General features: G+C 43.8%; 2 protein-coding genes across 8 annotated transcripts in view; one reads left to right on the forward strand and one right to left on the reverse strand.

Annotated features, from left to right (window-relative positions):
- Nsd2 (nuclear receptor binding SET domain protein 2) overlaps positions 1-17412 on the reverse strand; it is a 73251-nt gene extending 55839 nt beyond the window's left edge. For 3 of the 7 annotated variants that reach the window (XM_052198605.1, XM_052198610.1, XM_052198611.1), the window contains exons 1-2: positions 17326-17412; positions 16473-16542 (exon numbers count right to left, since the gene is read on the reverse strand). The gene's annotated coding sequence lies outside the window, so the exon portion shown is untranslated. Of the gene's footprint in view, positions 1-10568; positions 10735-16472; positions 16543-17325 lie in introns of all 7 variants that reach the window. The other 4 variants (XM_052198606.1, XM_052198608.1, XM_052198607.1 and 1 more) reach the window with 4 other exon arrangements.
- LOC127696769 (translation initiation factor IF-2-like) lies at positions 17060-19798 on the forward strand. The gene is made up of 2 exons (XM_052199706.1): positions 17060-18874; positions 19405-19798. Exon 1 carries the CDS (start codon positions 17060-17062, stop codon positions 18032-18034), a length of 975 nt encoding a protein of 324 aa, XP_052055666.1. The 3' UTR covers positions 18035-18874; positions 19405-19798.
- The last annotated feature ends 2272 nt before the right edge of the window (positions 19799-22070 follow it).

The raw sequence follows: 22070 nt of genomic DNA on the forward strand, positions 1-22070 counted from the left end.
CTGGCTGCTCCTCTGGAGGACCCAGAGTTGGATTCCCGATACCTACATAACAACTTACAACTGTTTTTAACTCCAGTTCCAGGGGATCCAATACCTTCTTATGGCCTCAATGGGCAACAGGTACCCATAGGTACATAAACATACATAAAGGCAAAATAGCCATGCACATTAAAAAATTAATTTAAAGAAATTTAAATAACCAGGTATGGTGAGACACACACCATTAGTCCTACCCCTTGAAAGGCAGAGGCAGATAGCTCTCTGAGTTTGAGGGTAGCTTCATCTACATACTGAGTTCCAGGCCAGTCAAAGCTCAAAACAAAGGAAAACAAAGTTTAAAAAAAAAAGGGAAGAAAAAAAGATAAAAACAATATGGCAAAAGTGGTGCCAGGACAGCTCTAATCCTAGCCTTCAGCAAAACTGCAGGAGGTAGGATAGGAGTCAGCAGAAGAATGTGCTTAGGATATACAAGGACCTGTGTTCAATACTCAACGCAAGGAAAAAGACAGAGAATAAAACATAATAAAATTACACTTTCTCCTTCATGGAATCAGCCACCATGTTATAAGGAAATCCAAGCAAACTCATTCAACTGCTCATATTGGTGGGAAACAAAACAATCATCTCTCTTGAGTACACAGCTAAGAGCCAGTACCAACAAGCTTGTCACATATGGCTAATATCTCAAGGGAGCAGTTAACAAGAAAATCCTGTAAACAATGTCCCAATCACAAAACTATAAGCTTAATGTGGCAGTATATCCCTGTAACCCCAGCATTCAGGGGCAGACAGAAGGATAATGAATTTGAGGTCACCCTACACTACATTAGCAAGACTTGCTCAAAAAAGAACAACAAAAAAGTTGGGCATGGGGGCACACAACTTTAATCCCAGCACTTGAGAGGAAGTTTGAGGACTGCCTGGCCTGAAGATACAGTAAAACCCTGTCTCACAGACAAACAAGGAGACAGTGAAGGAAGAATAACTGTAAACAAATGTCATCCTGTTGCTGGCCACCAAGGTTCATTACCAAACCATTACAATACTGTAAAGAAGTGGGAGGTGGAGAGAGGTGAAAGCTAAATCTTCATAGTCTCCTATAAATAGAACTTAATATATAACATATAAATTTGAGAAATCTATGACCTAGTTTAATAACACTATTTTAGTACTAATTGAAGCCATTTAGGCTTAAGAAAAAGGGATCTGGGCATAGAAGCACACACCTTTAACCCCAGCACTCAGGAGGCAGAGGCAAGTGAATCTCTGAGAGTTGCAGGCCAACCTGGTCTACACAGTGAGTCCCAGGACAGTCAGGCCTATATAGAAAAGACTGTCTCCAACAACAGAAAAAGAAAAAAAGGCGGGCTGGAGAGATGGCTCAGTGGTTAAGAGCACTGACTGCTCTTCCAGGTCATGAGTTCAAATCCCAGCAACCACATGGTGCCTCATAACCATCTGTAATGAGATCTGACACCCTCTTCTGGTGTGTCTGAAGTCAGCTACAGTGTACTTAGATATGATATAATAAATAAATAAATAAATAAATAAATAAATAAATATTAAAAAAAGAAAATAAGGCAGCTTCAACACATTGAGCTCAATGCTTCAACAACAAGAGCATTGAGAGCAGAGGTGTAAGCTTCTCTAATAGAGCAACCTAATGTCAAGAGTTTCTAAACTGGCAGCATAAGCAACAGATGAAAGCAAATCTGTCTTGGTAACAGGCAAAGTGAAAGGCCTATGCTCCTAATTTCATAATAACTGGTCTTTAGTGTATATCTTTTAGTTTGATAAAGTGTAAGGTGAAGTACAAATAATGCTTCTTCACTGAGTGTGTTAGTGCACTAACTCACAGAGATCCTTGAAAGAACACATAGAGATCCCTGAGAGATCAACAGCATAATGGTAATGGAGAAACAGATTTGGGGTTAGACTCACAAGATAAGATAGATACCAAGCAAAAAGCACTAGTATTTATTTCAAATTAATTTTAAGTTGGGCATGGTGGCTCACTCCTATGATCCCAGCACTCAAGAGGCAAAGGCAGGGGGATCTCTGTGAGTCTGAGACCAGCCTGGACTACATATTGAATTATAGAAATGCCAAGGCTATGTACTGAGACTCTAACTCAAAAAAAAAAAAAAAAAAAAAAAAGGAAAACATTGTAGTTATCATATACATATACTCTCAGAACTTTAAAGGTAGAGGCAGGATAGAGACAAAAGGATCCCAGATTCAAGGCCAGCAGACAAGAGTACATGAGATTGTCTCACAAAAAAACAAAACCACCACAGAAGGAAAATGAAGGGAATTTCCCTACATGCACCTTTCTTAATCTCATTTGTAGGCTTAGATATTTTCAAAACCTACTTTTAATAAGGGTACTCAAACACCACATGAGTCCGCATCACATGACATGTCCAGAAACTTCCACTTCACTCATTCTAGGAGCTCTTACTTTTGGTAGTGCTGCTGCTTCTGCTGAAATACATTTCTCTTCAATTTTTATAGTAAGTTGCCAGGTATTAGACAAGCTTCTCACTCTCATGACAGTTGACACTTATCTCAGGCTACTATATGAATGAACAGGAACAAATAAGCAACAAGAAGCAGACAGAGGAGGAATGTCCCCAAGGACCTTCTGGTCAGACTCCAGACAGTGCTCAGCAGTATCAAAGTCATTATCAAACAAAACGCTAAGGTTCTAAGTTGGCCACATTCCTCTTTACCGCCAGGCAAGTTTCTTTTGTGATCTTGATGTGTCTCTTTTTCCTTCAGCCCACATGTACTACATAGCTCTACATATAACTCAATTCTAGGGACACAAATGTGAACATAAGGCAAATGCCCCACCTCTAGAGCTTCCACATAAGCTGAAAAGGCAAGAAGAAAACAAATGACATTACTCCAATAGTTGGGGAAAGGGTGTGGAGAACAGCTTAAAAGAATAAAGAGAGCACAAAAATACAATTTTTATTTTTTACTTATTTATTTATTTATTTTTATGTGTATGTTTTGCCTGCATGTGTATCTGTGTACCACCTGAAGGCCTGATGCTCATAGAGACCAGAAAGGGTACCAGATCCCCTGGAACTAGTCACAGACATGCCAGTGCTGGGAACTGAAGCTCAGTCTTCTGAAAGAGAAGCTAAGCCAATGCTCTTAAGCACTGAGCCATCTCTTCAGCCACATAATTTTTTGGTTTGGTTTAGTTTGAGTTTTGAGATAGGGTTTCTTTTTAGCACTACTGTCCTGGAACTCACTCTATAGACCATGCTGGCCTAAAACTCAGATCCATCAGCCTCTGCCTCCAGAGTGCTAGAATTAAAGGCATGTGCCATCACCACCTGGCTTAACCGCATAATTTTTTAGATTTGAATGTTTGCCTCATATATGTGCATGAAATATATAATGCCTGATGCAAGCAGAAGCCAAAAGTAAGATCCCCTAGATCTAGTTACAAACAGTTTTGAGCTACTGTATGTGTGCTAGAAACCAAAACCAGTCCTCACCAAGGGCATAAGTACTCCTCTTAAGCCCCACAATTTTTTCTTAAGATTTACTTTTATTTTTATGTGTGTATATACACTTATATATGTATTGGAATGTATGGTCACTTTTATGTGCTGTATGCATATTTATAGAGAACAAAAGAGGGTTTCAATATTCTCTCATTACTCTCTACCTGTCCTGAGGTAGTCTCTTCTCAAACCCTAGGCTATTGACTTAAACTCGGCTAGAAGCCAACAAGCTCCAGCAATCCTCCTATTCTACCACCTCAACACAGAGCTGCAGGAATTGACAGGAAATGCTTAGTTTGGTATGTAGTTTTGGTCTGTACAAGGATCCAAACTCCAGTCCTCAAGATCATGGAACAAACACTCTTAATCACTGAGTTATCATTCTAACCCCAAGAAGTACAAGTTTAAATGAAGGTCTCAATGTGAGCTTGAGAAAATAGTATCTAAGCAAAAGAACCCAACAAATTGTTATTTCTCAGTTGGTTTCACAAGCTCTAAACTAGTCAATATAGTTGTTTACTAGCATAATACTTTTACCTAGAGAGTGAAAGATACCTCCTTCCTGGCAGTGGTGGCGCAAACCTGGTAATCCCAGCACTCTGGGAGGCAGAGGCAAGCAGATTTCTGAGTTGGAGGCCAGCCTGGTCTATAGAGTGAGTTCCAGGACAGCCAGGGCTATACAAAGAAACCCTGTCTCCAAAAAACCAAATCCAAAAAAAAGAAAGAAAAGAAAAGAAGAAAAGAAAAGAAAAGAAAAGAAAGAGAAAAGAAAGATACCTCCATCCATTTGACTGTCAAGAAAAGACAGAAATCAACTTCAGAGTCACCACTGAGATTATTTCCCTATTTCATTAACCCAAAAACATCTCTTAACAGTTTTACTCTAAAATGTCTCATACATAAGGGCTAGAAAGTTGGTTAAAAGCATTTGTTCTTGAAAAGGACGCAGGTCCAATTCCCAGTACCCACATGAAGGCTCACTACCTCCATGGGCACCAGGAATGAATGCGGTACACAGACATACATGCAGACAAAAACATTCATACACATAATATTAAAAAACAAAAACAAAAAACAAAAATGTGAACTGGGCGTAGTGACTCATGCTTTTAATCCCAACATTTCAGAAAGCAGGTAGATTTCTGAGTGAGGCCAGCCTGATCTACAGAGTGAATTCCTGGACAGCTATTTAGCAACACTCTGTCTCAAGAAAACCAAAAATAAAATAAAATTGCTTTCCTACTTAAGCCTTATTTCTCCATAATATAGTCACAATGCCAGCTAATCATTATCACTATCTTTTACCAGGTCTAACATTGCAATCTCCTAATAAGCTTATCAAAAACTCCCAATGTCAGAACTATAGCTTGCTAGACCACAGAGGCTGAGCCACACTACAAGAGCTCATGTCTCAGTGACAGTCTAGGATGGAACTGAGGAGTCTGCATTTCTAGCCAGTTCTTGAGTAGACTGATACTGTTTGAGAACCAAAGGTTTAGGTTAGGGAACAATAGCAGACCCAAACATTTGTTACATGTCTCTCACTAAAGAACTTCTTTCTTGGGGCTGGAGAGATGGCTCAGTGGGTAAGAGCACTGACTGCTCTTCCAAAGGTCCTGAGTTCAAATTCCCACAACCACATGGTGGCTTACAACCATCCATAATGAAATCTGACGACCTTATTTGGTGAGTCTAAAGACAGCTACAGTGTACTTAGATATAATAAATAAATAAATTTAAAAAAAAATAACTTCTTTCTTGTTCATGGTCCACACCCATTTATTTCCAATAAAAAACAGGAAAACTGGTGGGGGGGAGCACCTGGCTGCTCTTCCAGAGAACTGGGATCCCATTCAGAGTACCCACACAGCAGCTCACAATTATCTATATCTCTAGTCCCAGGGGAATCCAATGCCCACTTCTGGTCTCCACTGTGCATTGCATACATGTGGTACACATAAATGCTGGCAAAACACACATACATATGAAAATAATGAATGAATGAATGAATGAATGAATGAATGAAATGTTAAAAAGAGATTTAGTCAGGCAGTGATGGTGCATGTCTTTACTCCCAGCAACAGCACTTAGGAGGCAAACAGATCTCTGTGAGTTCAAGGCCAAGTCTGCAGAGATTTCCAAGGTAGCCAAAGCTACACAGAAAAACCCTGTCTTAAAAAAACAGAAAAAAAGGAAAGAAAAAAAGAAAGAAATGAAAATGAGAAATAAGAAAATGATAAAACATCATTTTTTAAAACTTTCACTCAGGTGAAATAGCTCAGGTGGTAAAGGGCTTGCTTTGCAAGGATGATCATCTTGAGGTCAGATCCCCAAAGTCAATTAAAAAGATGGGTGTGATGGATGTATGCTAGTAATCCCAATACTGGGCAGGGGAAATAGGAGAACCCTTGGGGCTCACTGGCCAGCCAGTCTAGCCAAAACAGTAAGAAATTCTCAAAAAATACAGGCCTTGGGAGGCAGAAGCGCTGGAAAGATGCTTCAGTAGTTAAGACACTTTGTTCCCAGAGGAGCCAGGACTGGTTCCCAGCACCCACATGGTGGCTAATAACTACCCATGAACTCCAATTCCAAGGGGTCCAATGCCCTCTTCTAGCCGTCATGAGCACTGAAAGGGTGTGGTGCACAGGCGAACATGTAGATAAGCACCCATAGACAGAGAATAGATGAATGATAAAAATGTTTTCAATTAATGTAATGAGTAATCAAGAAAGACAGCTGATGTCAACCTATTATCCATCCATGTACATTTACACAAACACATACAAAACACACACAGAGAGACTATGATTTGCCTGGTATGATCAGATATTAAAAACAAAAACAAGCTGGGCAATGGCAGCACATGCCTTTAATCCCAGCACTTGGGAGGCAGAGGCAGGAGGATTTCTGAGGCCAGCCTGGCCTACAGAGTGAGTTCCAAGATAGTCAGGGCTACACAGAGAAAAACTGTCTCAAAAAAACAAAAAACAAACAAACAAATAAAAAAACTTTCATTTAAAAGTGATATGTTGGGCTGGCCAAGGCAAAAATGCTCCCTACCAAGTCTGATGACCTGAGTTCAATCAGACTTTTGACCTAGACATCACATGGTCAAAGGAAGAGAACTCACTCCTATAATTAATTACCCTCTGGATTCTACACAGGCAACCATATGCACTCAAATAAATATAAATATACATATATACACATATAAAGGATATACTACTTTCCCCTTTTTTATTATTTATTTTTATGTGTGTGGCTATTTTGCCTGCATGTTTGTGTACCACACCCATGCAATCCATGGAGGTGAGCAGAGAACATCAGATCCTCTAAGAATGGAGTTAACAGACATTTGTGAGTTCGTGATGCTAAGGATTAACTTAGGTCCTCTGGAAGAGCAGCCAGTGTTCTTAACAGCTAAGCTATCTCTTCAGCCCCCTTCAGTGCCACTTTTCAATAACCAAAGCAAATAACAGCCATATCAAATTTCAAAGGGATGAAATGTTCAAACATTAGACACACAGAAAAATAGAAAGTGTCTAACCTAAACAAACACAGTAACTGCAGGCTATTATTATACTCTTTCAACCCAGTATGATGGCACTAAGTACTGTATCCCAGCACTAAGAAGACAGAAACAAGAAGATAACTGTTTGAGTTCAAGGCTAGCCTGATCTATATAGCTAGTTCCAGAACAGCCAGGGTTACATACCAAGACCCTGTCTCAAACAACCAAAAAACAAAACATTCATCTCATAACCTCCAAGCAGTACCCTCTAAAAAAATAGGCTTTCCAAAGCACATATATTTATGTTTCACATATGACCTAACTCCCTTAAAGTATTTCTAGAACCTAACCTTTCATTGCCTCAGGATGAAAATCCTCTCCAACATCCCAAACATGTGACCAGCCTCATTTTCTACTCTGGTCATACTAGGCTTTTTCTGCTCCTATGGTGTGACCTCCTGAATATGAATTCTTATCCTGTATTGAACTGACACTGCAAACCCCTTCTAGTTCTGCTCCAAATCAACCCATAAGGAAATTTTTCCTGATGCCATCCCTAGTAATATATCTAGATCTTTCCTTCAAGAGTTCCTTTTTTGTGTTCTGGGAGTTCTGAAAACACATAAAATAGATCAGGCAGAACCACATACTCACACTATCATCCACTAAACCAGTTCTTATCTAACCACACACTCACCCTCCTCTCCTGTCAAGAGTGTGAAATAAATCCCAATCTGCAAACCATTGTTAGTAAATGTGTGTATAAATGTTTAAAACATAAAAATTCTTGTGTTGCTTACAACTCTATCAGAGAATTTTTTAAACATTTTTTAAAACAAATCTAGACATTGTTCCAAATTCTTTTTATTTGAAGTGATAAGGCTAGAGTCTAAACCCAGGGGCTTTAAAGCTTTTTTACTGAGCACTCAGTACTCTAATGTCTAATTCCCTCAAATGTGATAAATGGTATTTAGTCATGTCTTCAGCTAACCAGACACAGATTCAAGTAAACCCTACACATTGTTAGTGTAATTCCAAACTCTTGTCATCTACAGTCCTCTCCTGTCTTTCCCTATGGAAGGAAACAGGTTGTTTAGGCTTGAGGTTTTTGTCCTTACTTCTGCAACTGGCAGTCCTGTGACATAGTTTAAGGCATTCTTCTCTCCTCAGTAGTTTTATCAGCTGTTAAACATGGCTATTTCATCAAATTTGAGGTTGATTTTTTTTTTCCTCCCAGAGTATCCCACAGGTTTTCAAAAACAAAATCTTTTGTCCTTTTTTTCTCCTGCTCACAGATAGGTCCCTTAACCTCATGGGATAAAGGACAGGTTTCCAGCTTATTACTATCACGGGGCTAATCTCAGTTATTTCTTCAATAAAGAAATATCAGAATTCTGGGAAGATACCGCAATTGGTAGTAGAGGGTTTACACAGCATATAGGAAGCCTGGGGCTCAATCCCTAGGACCACATAAACTGGATATGATGGTGTATGCCTCTAACCCTAGCACTTGAGAGATGAATGTAAGAAGATTGGCAGTTCTAATAATAACAATAAATATTATTATTGTTTGTTTTATGTAAGATATATGTTAATGAAAGGCCAAACCTACTCCATCTTGGGACTGGCCTCCATCTTAAAGAAAAAAAACCTGAGAACTTGACCTGCAGCAGAATCCAAGCTGCAATCATGTGCCCACATACCAGGAAGGACCCACAGCTTGTCCTTGGCCAGAGTTCTCCCTAGCTACTTCCTAACAACAGTTAATCAAAGATTAGTCTGATTGTTTCAGATGTATTTTCCAGACCGTTTATGATTGTATACTGTCTTGCTTCAGAGTACTCACCCTAACCCTAACCCTAGCCCCTAACCCAACCCTAACCCCTAACCCTTAACCCTAACCCTTAACCCTTAACCCTAACCCTTAACCCTTAACCCCAACCCCAACTCCAACCCCTAACCCCAACCCTAACACTAATAGTCATTCTATTAGATGCTTGCCAGACTGGCACCTCTTCCCTCCCTTTTATTTTCCTATAATAACTTGTCCTGCTGAGGGTTCAAGGCTGCTCTGCCTTCCCTTCCCCTCCTGCTGTGTCAGGGTTAGATTCGAGGAGAGCCCAAGCCCGAGCTTACAATAAAGAGACCCTAATGCTATACATCGGTAACGGCTCATTGGTGGTCTTGGTGGTTTACGAACACTTCCTGGCACAACATTACTAAGTGGCACAGTTGTCTTTAATCCCAGAAACAGGCAAGCACAGCCAGAGCTACAAAAAAGTCTTGTCTAGAAAAACAAAACAACAAAAAAGTGGCACTGCATTACTTTCTGGAGTCAGTTCACTCTAAGGTCATCATACTTATGCAGCAAGTATTTTTACCCAATCACTACCCAAGGATGTGAAGCTCCTCTGCTAGTTCAAAGCCAGCCTTGACTACATGAGACCCAAGGAAGGAAGGAAGGAAGGAAGGAAGGAAGGAAGGAAGGAAGGAAGGAGGGAGGGAGGGAGGGAGGGAGGGAGGGAGGGAGGGAGGGAGGGAGGGAGGGAGGGAGGGAGGGAAGGAGGGAGAGAAATAGTCCAGTAAGTAAAAGCACACACCAAGCAAACCTAACAACCTGTGTGTTTTACCTTTGTAAGCAAAAAAAAAGCTATATACAGGGGTCAGATGTGGCAGTGCCTATAATCCCAGGTAGGCAAATCTCTTTGAGTTTGAGGCTAGGCTACATACTGAGTTCCAGACCAGCAAGAGTTATACGCTGAGATGCTGTTGTTTTTAAAAGCTAGATACAGTGGCTCAAGTTTATAATCCTAGCACTCTTACAAGTATGAAAGGAGGCAGAGACAGGACAACCACCTGGAAGCTCAGGGCCAGCTAGATTGATGTTTGCAGAGCAACCAAACCAGCAAAGGAGAGACCTTGCCTCAACAAGATAGGAGAAAATTCATATCTATATGTACTCTGTGGTACAAGACTACCTGCTCTCATATGCACACACACATAATAATAATAATAATAATAATAATAAGAAGAAGAAGAAGAAGAAGAAGAAGAAGAAGAGGAGGAGGAGGAGGAGGAGGAGGAGGAGATGGTGGTGGTGGTGGTGGTGGTAAAATAAATAAGAAATGAATGGCAGAAGAGTTGGCTATGGTGGTACATGCCTACAATTCTAGCACCTGGGAACCTGAGCTACATCAGTCAATCACAAGTTGAAAGTCAGCCTGTTATACATACCAAGTTCCAAACCACCCAGGGTTACACAGCAAGACTGTCTCAAAAACTATAAACAAACAATAAATAAATAAACAAATAAATAAATAAAAAAAAGGAAATGAGAGTCATAAGTACAAAACTGTAATGACCTTTGCGCCTTCTACCCACTTACAGATAGGCTAAAACTTTCCTGAGCAGCAGAACAATAATTTCCAGGTCCTTCAAAAGCCCAATCATTATCACCTAAAGCATAGTGACTTCGGGCAAGTTACTTAACTAGTATCTTTGTGATGTTCTGTTAAAATGAAATAAAGACTTACAGGAACTGGAGAGGGGCTCAGTGGTCAAGAGGTCTTGCAAAGAACCTGGATTCTATTCCAGAATCCAAATGGTAGTTCACACCTATGTAAAACACTCCATCCCTGGGTATCTATCCAGTGTCCTCTTCTGGCATCCTTGGCACCAGTCACACACGCCGTGATGTATCTACAAACATGTAACCAATACACTCTCAAACATAAAATACTAAAGTAAGTAAAATACTAAAGTATGAAATAAAAAAATTTTTAAAAAAGGCATGGAGGTGGGAGTACAGTACAGAGACAGAACAAGCAGATCCCTGAATTCCAGTCAGCAGGGCCTACAGACAAAGCTCCAGGACAGCCAGGACTACACAGATAAACTGTTTCAAACAGAAACAAGAAAAACAAAATAGTATCTGCAACTCAAAAACTCTGTAGAGAGGCCAAAATCCACATGGTAGGAAAAATGATTGACTACTGAAAGCTATACACTTATCCCTATATGCTAACCGCAAGCCACATGTCATACATACACACACACACACACACACTTTCTAAGCTGCATAGAGAAAAACTACACTGACACTAATCTCTTATCTTTAAAAAGGAAGCAATACAAACCTATTTCTAATTGAAAAATAAAATCAAAACCCACACAATCCTCCTGTGAAGTAGAAATTCTTAGGAAAGTAAATAACACCCAAAATCTGACTACATTTATTGAGTTCCTGCTACACCAGGTACTTAGGGTACCGTCAGGATCCTCCCTTTGAAAAAACTATCTAAAGAGATGATATGAAAACCTGGGCAATGTGCCCTACACAATACCATGACATATCTGGCACAAGTACACCTGGTAGATGTGGGCTTTGGTTCCAGATATGTAACACCATTGAAAGCAAGCTTCCCAGAGACAAGAGCTGAATCATCAAAAACTACCACAGGGGACTGAAGAGATGGCTCAGCAGTTAGAGACTTGCTGGTCTTCCAGAGATCTAGATTCAGTTTCAAGCACCAACATGGGGCTCACAACGTAACTCCAGTCCCAGAGATCTAATAATGCCCTCTCTAGGCATACATGATGCATGTACAAACATGTAGATGAAACACCCACACACATAAAATAAAATCTAACAAAACAAATAAGCAACAATAAAAAACTTTTAAAAACAGTGAAAATCCAGAAATAAGCCAGGATTATCTTAAGAGAGATGGGCAGCATAATAGTATAATACTGAGACAACAAAGGATTAACTAGAGGACAGAACAGGAAGACAGGGAATCCTCTAGACCTAGAGATGGAACACCAGGATAGATCTAGGGTACTTTCCAAAACAAAGACATCAAAGCCTCCTTTCAGAAAGAACAAAGGTAGGTCACAAACTAGGCTCTTCTTCTCTCTCACTGATTTACAACAAGGTAAAAATGGGGCCAGTATTAACCAATTTTCATACTGTTATTACTGTAATATCTGGGCCCCTCTCCTCTTTATCTTTCCAGCCTGTAAAAAACACATTAGGAGTCCAAACTACAGTTCCATAGGTTATGGTACTTGCCAGCAAGTCTGACAACCTAAGTCTGATTCCTACAACCTACACAGTAGACAAAGAGAACTCCTGAGAATTCCTGCTAACTGTCCTCTAACATCCGCATGCACACCATGGCATGTGTCTAGGCATGAGCACATACATGCACACACACATAAGTAAATGTAACTTAAGAACACATACACATCAGCTCCTACTCTTGCATCTGTCCCCTCCTCCTAGCCAACTCTTAGCTTATCTAGCACTCTAGTCTCCACATCTGCTGGCCTCCTCACTGACCTCCCCACCAGCCCCTGGCTCTCCTTTCTCAAGTATGTTCACACGAGCTCCTTCATCAAAATCACTTCTTCATCATCATCATCATCATACAAACACCGAATGATGGTTCATTCAAATCACCAGTGCAAATACACCAGTCCTCAGATATCATTTTCGTTATTGAGGATAAAAACTAAAAGACCAAATCCCAACCTACACAGATATCTCAATGTAGACAGGAAAGACAAACAAATAAAACACATAGCGCTATGGAGAAAATACTAAGACTAAATGAAATGCCAGGCAAGTTAAGTGTGTTTGTTTTTTGAGACAGGGTCTCACTATATAGGCCTGGTTGATCTAGAATTCACTGAATAGAACTGGCTGGTCTTGAACTCAGAGATCCTCCCACCTTTTGCCTCCTGAGTGCTGGGATTAAAGGAATGAGCCACCACACACAGGATCAAGGGAATATTTTAAACTAGTAAAATGGGTAAAAACCTCTGAGAGGATAAAAATCAAGTCACACAGACACTTGGAGAATACTCCAGACAGAACAAACAGTATTCCAGTGGTCTAAGGCACAGTGGGACTAGGGTTTAGGGCAAGCAAGAGGTATAGCTAAAATAGATAATAACAGAGACCAGGAAAAGATGAGAGAAGTCACAAATATTGAAATCTTACCTACAAGAGGCTTCCAAAACAGAAGCTTCCTGTATGAGGTTCAAGTTAAGATATAACTGAAGGAAGAGTGAGTCCATGCACTCATGGCAGAGCATGTATAAGTTGGGAAAGAGTAATAAAAATTAATCATGCAAAGGTTCAAGGGGAAGCATGGCCAAAAGAAGACAGGGCTGACAAGATGCCTAAGCAAGTAAGTGTAAGTGCAAGCCTGGTGCCCTGAGCTCAAACCCTAGAACCCACAGTAAAAGGAGTCCTGAAAACTGTTCACTGACCTAGTGCATACAGACAGACAAATAAATGAAAGACAGATGGGGGACCAAAGAAATTACATAGTGGTTAAGAGGGCCTCCTGCTCTTCAAGTGAACCTGAGTGTGGTTCCCAAAACCCACGTTGAGAGGTTCATAATCACCTCTTACTCCAGCTCCAGAGGGTCCAGAGCACACACACACACAGACACACACACACACACAGCAGACACTCACATAAACCATTTTTTAAAGACTTATTTATTTATTATATGTAAGTACACTGTAGCGGTCTTCAGACACTACAGAAGAGGGCGTCAGATCTCACTATAGATGGCTGTGAGCCACCATTTAGTTGCTGGGATTTGAACTCAGGACCTTCAGAAGAACAGTCAGTGCTCTTAACTGCTGAGCCATCTCTCCAGTCCATTCACATAAACCTTACTAACATCAAATCTCTTTTTCTCCCACAATGTTCAGTATAAATAACCATTCTTAGAGAAACTAACAAACCATACTGACAGTTTGTAAACATGAGAGTAATCTAGTGCATAAGTGATTCCTTTGCTTTTATACCTTAAATTCATTTTGCCAAGCCCAGTGATACTACAGAAAAATCAACAAGAAACAGCAGACTCTTGTTCCTCCTTATTTGTTGCACTTGCATGCTTGCAATATTTCAAAATCTATCTCCATTTAAAATGGCATGAGCAAAAACTAGAAAACTGGCCCCTCAACTACCACATACATTTATTTGTTTGTTTACCACTGAGCTAGGAGAGATCAGAGAAAATAAAGCCACAAGAAGTAAAATCATACCTACAAGGGCCTTCCAAAACGGCAGAAACCACAGGGTTTGGCTTCTAGGATAAAGCTCAAGCTAAGATGTACTTAGAGTGGAACCTCAGCTTAACTCTTTTTTTTGTTTTGTTTTTTTGTTTTGTTTTTCCAAGACAGGTTTTCTCTGTGTAGCCCTGGCTGTCCTGGAACTCACTCTGTAGACCAGGCTGGCCTCAAACTCAGAAATCCACCTGCCTCTGCCTCCCAAACGCTGGGATTAAAAGCATGCACCACCACTGCCAGCTAAACTCATTCTCTTTCATGTTCAGCATTCTGGAACTTTTCTAATCCAACATGGCTTACAGAAAGGCAAACAGGTCATATGCTAAGAGTAAACAGGTCATATGCTTATCCTAAACTATGTTCACTTAATAGTATTTAACTGAACTTCTGATGTGAAAAAATGAAAAGCAGAAACCAGGGTGCCCAAAACTAACAGAGAATTTACCAAAAGAAATTCTTTCAAGAATTCACCCAAAAGGTGAAAAAGCCATTACAAAGCTGTATCCTGGGCTAGGTAGAACAATCAGTGGTCCATCTCCAACAACAACCTGTACAGAAGCCTGCAATGAAGAGAGATCACCACAAACTTGGGAAGACAGATACTCTAATTGAACTGACCCAAGAGAAAGAGTGCGCAGCGAGGAGACTACAATGCATATATAAAGTTGTATGTATTCTATAGTCTTGAGCAATTTGCCAGACAACAAAACACAATATTGTAATACGTAAACATATGAATGAAAGATGTCATTGAATGAAAGATGTAGCTTGGTACTTGAGAACTAGCCTAATGCTCAAGGTCCAGGGCTCAGTCTTCAAAAAATACACACAATAACTGGGCACAGCCCTTCACACTTCTAATTTCAGTACTATGAGAACTGTTCAAAGTTCAAGTCCATCCTAGTCTATGCAGTAAGTTCTAGGCAGTCGTAGTGCCTTACCAAGACCCTGTCTCAAAAAAAAAAAAAAAGAAAGAAAAGAAAAGAGAGAGAGAGAAAGAGAGAGAGAAAAGAAAAGAAAAAAATCTGTTTTCAATTATCACTAATTAAAGCACTCACTCAAAAAGAGTTATTTGATGGAATAAAAAGAATTGTAAACTCAAATTATATTCATCAGCTCATTTTAGCACAATTTTTTTACATGTACTATTACTTGGTAAGGAGATTCAATCCCTACAGCTCATATAGGGAACATTTAACTTGTGTTTCCTATCTTCTCACCAGCACTTCTTAGTCTAATTCCATCTACATTCATGTTTTACACTGAATTGTCAAAACTGTAAAAAAAAAAAAAAGGAAGTAACTAATTAGTTCACATTCTGCCATTCGAGTAAACCTTTTTTAAAGCCTGGGTACTTCTTGGAAGGATGTCTGAATAAATGAAAAGCCAGACTCCTCCCTTAAGTAACCAACAGGGTCTCTAATGCCTGACTCATTCAGCAGTTCTGACTTAAGTTTTCTTTTGGTTCCTCACATTTCTGTAGGCAGTGGCTTGACAACCCTGTATAGCTTGGTTGCACAAAAATAATCTAGTAATCTCACTTGTAGTCTTAACTGTTTTTCTCTTTATGTCTCCACAAGCTTCATGTTATGCTAGTTTATAACATTACAATGAATATATCACATCTGTGAACACACGAGACTTGTCCTTTTTTTTAAAAAATTCGCTCTATGTTGACCCTTAGAATCAGAGGCCAAAAGGGGAAGATTTTTGTTCTGAATATGTAACAGTTACTCACAAAAGCTTACACAAATTGACAAGCAAATACTAAGTCCACACACTTCCAGCCATCAAACCAAAAATGAAGGCTGCAGAGCAGAGAAGAAAATGGAAGGAAAGAAAAGGAAATGACTCAAAGTAAGCGAATGTACAAGGTGTGAACCCTCTTCATCTCTAGCCAACAGTTATGATTTGAAGTCTGGGTACTGAGGAATGGGAGAACACATAGAAAGAGCTGTGTTTACAGGACTTGCTCTCTCCATGCTACTTTCTGTATTTTTGTGAGTGCACTGTGTGTGTGTGTGTGTGTGTGTGTGTGTGTGTGTATAGCATCGACTTAAGTACGTAACCAGAACTTAAAACATGGAAAATATGCCAGTTAAAAGTCTCTGCTTCCTAAATGAGATGTTTCCTAACTTACTTTCTATGGTGATATCTTATTTCAAATACATAAATTAGACTTAACATCCATGCATGATCTTAGACTTAATGCCTTTAAAACTCAAGGCCTTCAAAGTCTGGGATTAAACTGGCAGTACTTAGGAACTTCTCTAACCTAATTCTGAACTCGCGCTGATCTCTTCCCGGGGTCCGTTATAAAATACACACCCCTCCAATTATCTACCTGAAAATGATTCCCGTCAGAACATCCGATTTCATACCGTTTCGTCGTCAATGTCAAACCTCGTCCTGAGCTGCGAAGGGAGAAAAGCTCAATGTTGCGACGGGTCCTATGCAACAACCTCATCCATTTTCTTCTCACCGAAACTCAAACCAAACATCTTTTTAAATGCCGAGATTTAAAACCAAGGCAGCAGCCAGCCGCTTGGTCGTCACGGTCCGGCTCGCCGCGCCCTGCGCCTTCTAGGCTGAGAGCTGCATCCCGAGCAAGGGAGCGCGCCCTGTGAGGCGCGGCCACAGCCCCGGGCGGGTCCGCGGGTCCAGCCAGCCTCGTCTCCACCTGCGAGGCCCGGCAAGGGCCGGCGACCGCGGCGCCGCGCTGACCAACGGCCGGCGTCCCGTGTGTCAACGCCGGACGCTTCCGCACACAAAAAGCGCCTCTCTGTATACCCGGCCGCCCCTCCCACCGTGCCACCCGGCCCCGCGCGCCCCGCTCCGCACAAAGGCTTGCTCGACCCGCCGGGCGCCGCGGGAACAAAGGCGGCCGCCCGCCGGCCGGGCACAGGTGCAGCCCCGGCCAGCGGGCCCAACATGGCCGCGCGCCCGCCACCCCCGTTAGCCGTCGCCAGCCGTGCGCGCCCGACCGGCGCTTCAGGCCGCGTCTTCCCAGCCTCCCGATCCTCCACCCTCGCCTCAGGCCGCGCGTCCTCCTCCGGCCTGCCCCCCAGCGTCGGGCTCTCAGCCCCCCCAAGCCGCCCCCTCAGCCCTCGGGCCTCGATCTCCCGGCCTCCCGGCCCGGCCTCCCTTCCCCAGCCAGCGGTTAGTTCCCGCGGCGGTTGGCCGGCGGCCCCAGTGACCTGCGCTGCGTCGCATCCTCCGGCTGCTGTCCGGCAGCGGCTGTCCGGCGGCGGCGGCGGCGGCAGCAGCAGCGGGCGCGAGGCCGCCGAGGGCAGGGAGGTAGGAGGGGGCGGCGGCGGCAGCGGCGGGCGCAGCGCGGCCAGGCCGAGGCTCTCCGCGCGCGGCGCCGACCCCGCCCCCGCGCCTCCCGCCCGCCGCCGCCGCCGCCGGGGCCTCCGCCGCCCCCAGAAGCCGCGGGAAAAGTGCGCTCTGCTGATTGGCTGCCGCCTCAAGTCGCCCGCGGACCGGGCTTTTCAAATCCGCGCCGGGGCCGCGCGCGGAGAGCGGCAGGCGGCGGGCGACAGGGCGCGCGGAGTAAGCAGCGATCCCGAGCGCGGGTATAGGAGAGCCCGGCGCGCGCCCGCTCCGCTCGCCTCCCGCTCCCGCTCCCGCTCGTCAAGCGGCGCGCGGGCGGCGGCCAGCTCCGCAACCGCGGCGAGCCACGGCGCGGTGACGTCACGCCCGCCGCCCAATCGCCGCGCGCGGCCCCGGAGCCCGGCGTGGGCGCGGACGCGGGCACACGGCCTCAGGCAGATGAAGAGCGCGGGAGGCCACGGCCCCGCCCAGCGTCCGGGCCTCGAGCGCCAGAACCTGGCGGGAGCAGCTGGTGGCTCACAGGAGCCTGCCCGCCTCCCTGCGTGGACAGCTGGACACCGCGGCGCGGAGTAGTCTGCAGGCGGAGCGCGCGTCACTGATAGCGTTCGCCGGGCGCTCTAGGTTCTGAGACGCCCGGTCGGGCGACCTGTCAACAACCCGGGAGAATCGCTTGTCAAAGATGAACCGCTTGGTGTCCTGGGAGGCGTCGGGAAGCAGAGTCTTCGGAGATGCGTTGCTACGGGGGATCAGAACGCAGCCCCGGCGGGTCCGGGTAGCTTGCGTGCTTGCGCGGAGCGCGTGCGCGTGGCGCAGAGTCGGAGAAGTGTGATTAGAGACGGGAAAAGGGCGGTGGTCCTGGGAGATCCGACTTGCCTTTTGCGAGTTAAGCCTCTAGCCTTTCAGGAGTCTGAGCCTTACCTCCTGGAGTTTTCTAGATTAAGCCAGCCGCAGAATGTTCTCAGCCCCCTGAGGACAGCTCCCAGAAGCATCAGAGAGAGCGTGGGACTGAGGCAGGATCCCTTTCGGTCAGCTGGCTGCTTGTTGCCCACTGCTCCCTGCTTGCCACCACTTCCTGTTAGGTTCAGTGATGTCCAGACTCCAACTCTGTGCGCTGTTGTGGGACCAGACCCATCCCTTTGCTGTATTCCTAAGGATACTTAACAGCCTACAGACCCCAACCCCCAATCCTCAGGAATGTTCCTAGTCTAGTGCTTTGGATCGAAAGGGGTGAGAAAAAAAAAAACTTTCAAGCCCAGGCATTGTCCATGAAGACCTAAAACCCTGAGACTCTAAGTCCAGGAAAGGCCTGGGGGCAGGATTGCAGAGATGAGCTGGAATAGACTCACCTGCTTGATACTATCGGACTAGCCAAAGACACTCTGGCTCCAGAAGGCTTTCCATCCACATACTATGGTGAGTCAGGCAGGATGTGTGTTACATTGAGATGCTTAGCCAATGCTTGCCATGTGCTCCTGGAACATAATGCAAACTCCTCTCACAGTGTGGAATAGTCTCCTCTCTGCCTCACTAGGCCCACTGCCTTATTCCCTCCCCAGCACCTTTTAGATCCCTTCAGCATATATGAGATACCATGTAGCTTACTTGATGCCAGATCTATTTTCCAAAAAATATCTGAAGTACTGTAGTCAGCATGTATTTAAAATATGCAAGGGTATTTGAATTATCTTGAATGTTATTTGACACTGTTCTTTTCCTGTTCTGCTTGAGCTTTCAAGAAGCCCCCTTCAGTAAATCTACACATGCTCAGCCAGAGCCTCCTGACTACTAGTAGTGTTTCATGTTATAGTACTCCCACGCAGAAAAAGGGCCTACATAGGACTTAATAGGTAGAATCCTGAGGAAAAAGAAATTCATCCACCAAGGTTTGCACACTTCCCATACCAGGCTCCCAGATGATCCAAGTCAGTATTTTCATTCTACAGGTCACCTGTTTAGATGCACTGGCAACCTTGGAGTTCTGAAACTATCAGAGGAGATTTTCATAGAAGGAAGCCTTCGGCAAGCTGGTGGGACTCAAATCCCAGGTGTGTCCTGAGCGGGACAGGACACAAACAGCAGCAGCACAGCTAACTCTTCTGTGGACTCTCCAAGCCTTCTCCCTTCTCTAAAGACTCCACATTCAAGCTTTTTTTTCCCTACCTGGAGCCTGTAGTCATGAACAACTCAGTCTGCTCTTCTGCTGTTCCATGTATCCCTGTCTGAAGTCCACTTGTCTGCCTGCTCCTCCAGGCCTCGTGGCACTTTGTGAAAGCTGCTGCCAAAGATAGGCCTAGCCCCTTAGTCACAAAAAAAAAAAAAAAAAAAAAACAAAAACAACGGAGACCCCCTACTACGCCTAGGGTTCCCTAGGGGCCAGACTCATTGCTGTTTCCATGGAGATGTGTGCACTCTGACCCCAGTCTTTCTCTGTCCCAGGCCAAATAAAGAGGGCTTCCAAGTGGAAATGCAGCTTGGGCTGCCCCTCCTCCCATGCCCCAGGTGGCCCCTATCTCCAAAAAGGGGCTTGGGGGCAGGCCCAGAACCACTGAAGGGTCTACCCCCAAACTCCCCAGAACTGATCATTCTGCTTTCTAAACTGAAGGGTAACTTCCCAGGCCTCCAGCTGAGGTCCCACCCAGGCAAAGGCCACTGGAATTCCCTTAGGAATGCTCTTGGATTCTTGGGCAGCTCTTCGAGGCTTTTCTATTTACATTAGGATCCCTGTCAGATAAAAACTACACAGGGAAGAAATGTGGCTAAGAACCCTCTTCTCACAAGTCCTGTCTCCGAGGCCTAAGGTATCTATCACTGGGGTCCAGTTGTCACTTCCAGGTACAAACCCCCAGCCCAGAACAGCTGTAGATCCATCTTTCACCAAGGACACTTCCTAGTGTGATAAGCCAACCCATCAGAGCTCTTGAGACAGCTGACAACGTTCACTGGGTGTCATTCAGAAAAACTACACCTTCTTCCAAATCTTAGGTGAGAGACTACTTTTTTTCTAATTTTTTTTAAAAAAAGATTTATTTTATTCTTAACCAGATACAGCAGTGCCTTTAACCCCAGCATTTGGTAAACAGGAACAAGCAGGTTTCTGTGAGTTTAAGGCTAGCCTGATCTACAGAACTTGTTCCAGGACACCCAAGGCTATCAACACAGAAAAATTCTGTCTTGAGAAAAAAAGTTATTTTATGTGTACATGTGTGGGCATGTACATATGAGTGAGGTGCCAGAGGAGGCCGGAAGTCCTGGCATCTGGAGCTGGAGTCACAGGCTGTTGTCAGCTACCTATTGTGGATGCGGAGAACTCAACTGAGGTCTTCTGTAGGAGCCGTATAGTCTTAACCACTCAGCCATCTCTCTTGCTGTTTATTTTTGTTTTAATTTTACACATATGACTGCTTTGCCTGCATTATGTAATTGGACCACACACATGCCTGGTACCTGCAGAAATCAGAAGAGATTGAGATGGTTGAGAACCATCATGTGGGTGCTGTAACTCAAACTCCAGTCCTGTACAGGAAGAGCAAGGATTCTTACCCTTAGTTGTCTCATCAGCCTCCTTCCTTTTCGTTTTCTTGCTTATTTTGTTTGGAGACAGGGTCTCACCATGTAGCCGAGGCTAGCTTCCAGCTCTCACACATACCAGTGCTGATATCACAGATAAGCCCTACCAAGCCTGTCCCCAAAGTCTTCCTTGATACCCTTCTAGACTTAACTGGATCCCGGCTGTAGGTGTTCATCCTCAGGTAGTTTTACCTTTGGATTTAGACAGCTGGTTTCCCCATTGATGGTTTCTTAGACACTGAACAACTGATAGTGGTTTACAGTTGTGGAGGATAAAACTCCAGAACCTGGGTAGGCTCTCCTGCCTCGTCCCAAATATATGGTGCTTACCTATAGTCTGTAGCTCCTGTGAACATCATGGTCTCTGCTTGTGCTTGTGTTTTTATGTGGCCTTTTCTAGTCTGTCTATCCCTGTTTGTGATTTTTCTTCCAATAAATACAATAGCCTTCATCTGCCAGGGCTTATTTCCAAGAAAGATCACAGTGACAGGTTCCCTGGTTAATTGTTGAAAATACCTACTGGGCAGTGGTGGTGCACGCCTTTAATCCCAGCACTTGGGAGGCAGAGGCAGGTGAATTTCTGAATTTGAGGCCAGCCTGGTCTACAGAGTGAGTTCCAGGACAGCCAGGGCTATACAGAGAAACCCTGTCTCAAAAAAAACAAAAAAGAAAAGAAAATGCCTTTGAAGGAACACAGTTCAAACCCATGGTCAGTCAGGATGTTGGGACTCTGTAGAGTTGTGGCAATAATCAGAATTGTTTCTCTAGGCCCTGAGGAAAGGGTGACAGATAAGGGCCATGCCCCTGAAAGCTCTAACTCTGCCCGCCTATTCTTACTAGAAGAAAGAAGGATCTGGTATGTGCCATCCCAGACGCACAAAGCATGCTCACTCTTCTCAAGCACATGGCCTTAACAGTGGAGGGCACAGACAGGCCAAGCAGCAAACTCCCTCAGTTTGGTCAAGGGGTAATGGAGAAAGGCCTATGAGATGTGAGGACACCCACCAGGCCACAAGAACAACTTAAGGGTAAGTGGGAACCT

Source organism: Apodemus sylvaticus, chromosome 11 (assembly GCF_947179515.1).
Source record: "Apodemus sylvaticus chromosome 11, mApoSyl1.1, whole genome shotgun sequence".
Taxonomy (NCBI): Eukaryota; Metazoa; Chordata; class Mammalia; order Rodentia; family Muridae; genus Apodemus; species Apodemus sylvaticus.